Source organism: Sinocyclocheilus anshuiensis, unplaced genomic scaffold (genome assembly GCF_001515605.1).
Source record: "Sinocyclocheilus anshuiensis isolate Anshui unplaced genomic scaffold, SAMN03320099.WGS_v1.1 scaffold1115, whole genome shotgun sequence".
In the NCBI taxonomy this organism is placed as follows: domain Eukaryota; kingdom Metazoa; phylum Chordata; class Actinopteri; order Cypriniformes; family Cyprinidae; genus Sinocyclocheilus; species Sinocyclocheilus anshuiensis.
The window spans coordinates 85,408-91,853 of record NW_015547735.1 but is presented as its reverse complement, the minus strand read 5'-3'; the positions used below and the strand labels follow the sequence as shown (position 1 = coordinate 91,853).

The window sequence follows — 6,446 nt, the reverse complement described above, 5'->3', positions numbered from 1 at the left end:
AAAAAAAAATACCGTCATGTACCGTGAAACCGGTATAATTTTGAAAAATACCGTGATATACATTTCATAAATGGTCATACCGCCCAGCACTAATTGTGTGTATATAAAACTAAATATATATATATATATATTTGTGTAGTTTATAGTAACATGCACAATATCAAGACAGTACATAATCAGTTTTCTGTATGTATATATATATATAAAATCTAATGAAATTGAAATCATATCACTCTGCTGTTACATTCCTTACGCTGGCTGCCTGTGTGTTATAATAGTTGATATTGTGCATGTTGTTATAAAGAATAAAATTATGATATCATAAGTACATGATTTTACTTTTCTACTGACTGATCTACACTGTTCAGATGTTCAGTCTGTTAGATGAAGAGTTGTTTGATGTTGTCACTTCCTCTTCCTGTCGTCAGGACGATCCATGGGCTGATCTATAACGCTCTGAAGCTCTTCATGGAGATGAATCAGAAGCTCTTTGACGACTGCACACAGCAGTTCAGAGCCGAGAAAAACAAGTAGGAAGCGCTTTCCCACACTCACTCAGACTTTGAGTCACGCTCGTCTGGCTAAACTCTTCCTTTCTCTCTGAACATTAGAGAAAAGGCCAAGTGGAAAGAGCGCGAGGAGGCGTGGATAAAGATCGAGAATCTCGCCAAGTCAAACCCACAGGTAAACGGCTCTGTATTACTCGTGTGGGCAGAACTCAGAGCTGCAAATAGCACAGCATTTCTGTCATGTATTTAGATGAATATATTCCAGGTTCAGTAGAAGCTCAGTCAATCATTTTGTCTCATCCATCAGTTTATAAACAATGCTAACATAATAATCACTTTAATCTAGCTTGCGCTCACTGTTGTAAACGGACGTATGAGGTCAGCTAACCCTTTAATGGTAATACACTTACAATGGTTGTGCATTTCTATTTACATTTTTATTTTACAAACAAGTCTAAATTTCTTTTTTTGGCAATTGACATGCTTAACTGCTATTGTTATTGGAAACTAATGTGCATTTGTCTTTATTTAAAATGGTTGCATGTATTCAGTAGTATTTCAGAGGTTATGATAATGACTTTTTCTGCTTTAGTTTCTGATGTACATCGACTCCAGCAGCCTCAGCAGTCCGATGGACATGGAGACAGATGGGCCGATCATTGAAGATGTCATGATGCTAAAGAAGACCGTAGAAGAAGAAGCCACTCAGGTAGAAGGTGTTTTACCATTTAAAGAAAGGTTTGGGGTCAGTGTGATTTTTTTATTTTTTTTTATTTTATATTAGTCTCTTCTGCTCACCAAGGCTGCATTTATTTGATCAAAAATACAGTAAAATGTATTATTCAATTGTGAAATATTATTATAGCTGTTTTTTCTATGAGACTATCTGTTAAACTGTAATTTTAAGTGTTTTTGACATAAGTCTCTTCTGCATTTATTTGCTCAAAAATACTTATTAGAATGTAAAACAGCTGTTTTCTATGTGAATATCTGTTAAACTGTAATGTATTTCTGTGATGCGCAGCTGTATTTTCAGCATCATTACTCCAGTCTTCAGTGTCACATGATCTTCAGAAATCATTCTAATATGCTGATTTGCTGCTCAAGAAACATTTCTGATTATCATCAATGTTGAAAACAGTTGTGCTGCACAATATTTCTGTGGAAACCGTGATACGTTTTATTTTTCAGGATTCACAGATGAAAAAATTTTCAAAAGAACAGCATTTATTTGAAATAGAAATTTGAAAAAGACAGAAAGAATGTCTTTACTGACACTTTTGATCAATTTAATGTGTCCTTGATGAATAAAAGTATTAATTTCTTACAAAAAACATCTTTCTGACCCCAGAATCCTTGCATAATTACAAAGAATTAAATTCATTGTTTGGCTTCATCATTAAATGCAATTCATGCTATTATTTCTAGTATTTTGTGTATAGAATTTCATATTCCAATTTAATGTTGAAATATGTTTAGGAATGCACAATTTTGGATTTTTGCCGATATTTTTCAATTAATTTTGGCCAATTGCCAATGCCAATATAGGCCTATATTTCCTTCTTTTTTTTTTTTTTTTTAAACAACACCAAGTCTCTCCTGTATAGAGATTATAAACAAATTATTTTTAATTTTGGTTAGCTTTGAGCAAAATCTTTTGGTAATTCAAAAGTGCTTTACATAAAAAGAAGTAAAATAATCATAAAAAAATAATCACAACAATAAAACAAGGAATTTAAATACTTTTAAAATGATTTAAAAAGTGATTTAAAATGAATTTAAAACTATTAAAAATAAAAAATGATTATACATAAAATACAGTGCAATCAGTTCAGACGTAGCACAGTGCTCATTCAGTAAATGCATAAATACACAGCTTGTTTTTTTTTTTTTTGGACAGGTGCAGTTGCAACCTTAACATTTTATTTGTAGATTTAACATTTGTAGATAGTCCAAAGCAAAAGAGCTGTAAAAATTCTAAATATATTTTAGAGCTCCTTGTATTTAAGTTTTCATAATGCGCTTGAAAAAAATATATTACACATTGAAGAATAAATCTATATATAAAACTATTTAATTTACAACCGTCATGTTTGTGATTATTTTCATTAATGTAAGCTATAGCTTCTGACCTTTCAATTAAAACACGCGCATGGTTTTATGACATGAGTTATGGCTTTATTTATACAGAAATGCAAGTATCTTAATGTTATTTATTTTACTTTTAATTTTATTACAAGTAGGTCTTATCGGCAAGGCATAACAGCATAATTTTTCATATTGTCCGATGTTTATATTTTAAGCCTTTATCAGCCGATTCCGATGACGTTCTGATAATATCATGCATCCCGAAGTAAGTTTCCATAACCTTTTTCTCTGAAAGGTAAATGTAAACAAGGCAGAACGAATAGTCAAAATATAATTTTGCCCCCTAATAGTCGACTAACTGTTAGTCGACGAGAAGATGCTTGGTCGACCAAAATTTAAATTTTATTAGGACATCCAAACGCTCGCCTATCATTCATCAACCTCAAATATGGCTTATCGTCTGAAATATGTTAGTAGTAGCAACTTTGCATGTCCGTTCAATCTAATGTTAACCTAGAGAAATATGCACTGTTTAAGTGTCTGTGTGGAGTGTGGAAGCTGAACAGGAATCAGAATCAGAATGAGCTTTATTGCCAGGTATGTTTACACATACGAGGAATTTGTTTTCGTGACAGAAGCTTCCACAGTGTAACAGAATGACAGTGACAGAACAAAAAAACACAGATAATAAAAAATAAAAATAAATAAAAAATAGAACAAGTAAATAAGGAATAAAAATATACAAATCGACAATTGTATGTACAGGTATATAACAATAGACGGTTGATAAAAACAACTGCGGAGCACGCCACGGAGGCAGCCATCAGCGTCGGCGCCATCGCGAAAGATCCGTAATAATAATAATAAGAGTAATACACCTTTCAAATCTGTAAAGACTCTACGTTTATTTGTGTGCACTCACAATAGCAACAACACATTGCGCTTTTGTAAAATAATGAAAGCAAACAGGATGCGCTTTCTGCTGTCTCGGTCTTTGTGAAGTTGAGCGCAAAACTCTGTGTATACTTGCCTTACAGACATGAAAACATATCTATAGAGAGCGAAATGTCTACTTTCAAATGAACCAATTCAAATGGAAAACAAATGTTCTCAGATCATGTAATCCGTATGAAACATGCACACAGGCGCATCCTGTGGAGATGATGAGTCAGTGTCGCCGACTTCATCTCTTAAGATGAAAACAAAGACAGCACTGGTTTATCAATGAATCATTAAAATGTTAATGCAGCCTCCTTACAGTTTTACCCTGACATATTCATAATCATTACTTTTGCTGGTGTGCTGTGGCAAGCTTTATGCATGCGCTGGAGCGCTTATTATGTAGGCAGTTAAAGGCTCATTATTAAGATTTAACGCCCGAATTCATCTCTTAAGACGAAAACAAAGAAAGCACTAGTGTATCAATAAATTATTAAAATGTTAATGCAGCCTCCTTACTGCTATCCCTGACATTTTCATAATCATTTCTTCTGCAGTGCTGTGGCAAGCTTTATGCACGTGCTTGAGTGCTTATTAGGCTTTGTAGACAATTAAAGGCTAATTATTATGTTATTTTTTTATCAATTTGTTTTAATAATTATTATTATATAATTTAATTATGATTTAAATGGTTTATTAATAAATGTGTGATTAGTCGACTAATGCTTAAAATAAAGGACTACTAGTCGACTAGGGCTGGGAAAATAATTTTTACAAGGGTGTTCACAGTGGGCTGTTTACATTAATCTGGCGTCATAAAAGCATTCTGAGCCGAGGTGAAATGAGCATTTGAGTGTGCTGATAAAAACTAGAGTAGAGCGCCAGCTTCTGTTAAAATCTAAGCTCAGAATCGATTCCAGAGAGAATCGCGATGCATTCGGAAGATCTCAGAATCCATCCACGAATCGATTCTGCATCGATTTATCGTTGCAGCACTATAGTCGACCAGAAAAATCTTTAGTCGAGGGCAGCCCTAATAATATCACAGTTAAAGGATTAGTTCACCCAAAAATCTAAATTCTGTTATTAATTACTCACCCTCATGTCGTTCCAAACCCGTAAGACCTCCGTTCATCTTCGGAACACGAATTAAGATATTTTTGATAAAAACTGAGAGCTCTCTGACCCTCCATAGACAGCAATGCAACTTCAGCGTTCCCAGGTCAAGAAACGTAGCAAGGACATCGTTAAAATAATCCATGTGACATCAGTGGTTCAACCGTAATTTTAAGTTTTTACCATATTTAATGTTTTACCGTAATTTTAAGTTTTTTAATTTTACCATATTTAAACCATATTAGTTTAAACTTCTTATATACGGTTTCCTGAGTGCACACGGACAGAAAGCTGCTGTCACAGCATGTGAGTACTAAACTAAGTTCTCATTCACACACAAGTTTATGTTAAAAACACACGAGTTACAAAAACAGTCGGACCAGACAGCATGTGAGTACTAAAGTAAGTTCTCATTCACACACAAGTTTACGTTAAAAACACACACGAGTTACAAAAACAGCTGGTTATGTCTGTGAAGGTAAACAGCTGGGAAATAAATCGCATGTTTATTTTAATCTGTGTATCAGCAGCAATATACAGTAAATAAATCAATAAATGCACTGCTCTGTTGGCTCCTCTGAGGCTGGGACTCTAAACAGTGTTCTGTGCTCGTCTGTGCAGCCAAACACAGAACAGTTAGCATGCTTTGCTCAAACTTTCATCATGGCATTAGAGCTGGTACACCGCTGTCGTTTGCGAAATCAAAATGACGGCACCGTGGGAGGAAACTTACAGATTAAGGGGCAGTAATATTATAATGAGATCCCTTTGCCACGTCACCAAGGAAGCGAAATCAGACGCGCTCATTTTTTTCAAACACTTGCAGAAAAAGGCTTACCAAAACAAAGTTACTGGGTTAATCTTTTTCACGTTTGCTTGGTTGGTAGATGCACCAGGGACCTGATTATAGCACTTAAAACCTGGAAAAGTCAGATTTTCATGATACGTCACCTTTAAGTTTCCCAATGAAAGATATTCTGTGCAAATGTCATTTCATGCTATTTTATTTTGTTTCTCCGCGCAGCTCCACAGAGACCAGCGTAGAGAACGTCCCCTGATGCGACGCAAGTCCGAGCTGCCTCAGGATACCTCCACCACGAAGGCCCTGGAGACGCACCGGCGCGCCGAGGACATGATCGGTGCCCAGGATGGCCACTAGAGGACCACAGACGCCCGAAACCCAGTCCAGACCAGACCAGTCTCAGCCGGCGCCTTCAGCACAGATGACCAGCGGCGGAGGATGGCCCCGGTGTGACCCACAAACACACAAACCCATTCTGTCCAGAACCGACCGCGCCGGAACCCATCCAGACCCCCTCGTTCCACGCTATTCCAGTCCAGACTCATCCTCTTCTCCGCTTTCGTTTGTCCGTTTCTCTCTGTTAAAGGGATAGTTCACTCCAAAATGAAAATTCTGTCATTAATTACTCACCCTCATGTCGTTCCAAATAGGGCTGCACGATTAATCGCATGTGATTGTCATGCGCATCTCGTCAGTAAAGCCTCGTACTGACAAGCTATGCAGTATCACGTTCATAATCGCAGATGAATCGCCTTCAATTATGAACATGATATTGCGTAGCTTGTCAGTGAACTACGGCTCTGTGTAGTAAATGCCGCTCCATCTGAAAGCACAAGCTGGAGATTTACTCCTAATCACAGAACCGGCTTTACTGACGAGATGCGCATGACAATCGCATGCGATTTTTCGTGCAGCCCTAGTTCCAAACTAGGGTTGCAAAAAGGTGGAAAATTTCCAGTAAATTTCAGAAACGTTCCAGAAATTTTGGAAAC

General features: G+C 36.4%; 1 protein-coding gene across 3 annotated transcripts in view; it reads left to right on the top strand.

Annotated features, from left to right (window-relative positions):
- Window positions 1-6,089, top strand: part of LOC107704375 (serine/threonine-protein phosphatase 2A 56 kDa regulatory subunit gamma isoform) — a 27,991-nt gene extending 21,902 nt beyond the window's left edge. For 2 of the 3 annotated variants that reach the window (XM_016507286.1, XM_016507288.1), the window contains 4 exons: window positions 429-530; window positions 612-684; window positions 1,102-1,218; window positions 5,677-6,089. In XM_016507286.1, the coding sequence (XP_016362772.1) occupies window positions 429-530; window positions 612-684; window positions 1,102-1,218; window positions 5,677-5,811 (427 nt within the window). In that variant the 3' untranslated portion in view covers window positions 5,812-6,089. The remainder of the gene's footprint in view (window positions 1-428; window positions 531-611; window positions 685-1,101; window positions 1,219-5,676) is intronic. The other variant, XM_016507287.1, reaches the window with a different exon arrangement.
- Window positions 6,090-6,446: the final 357 nt, after the last annotated feature.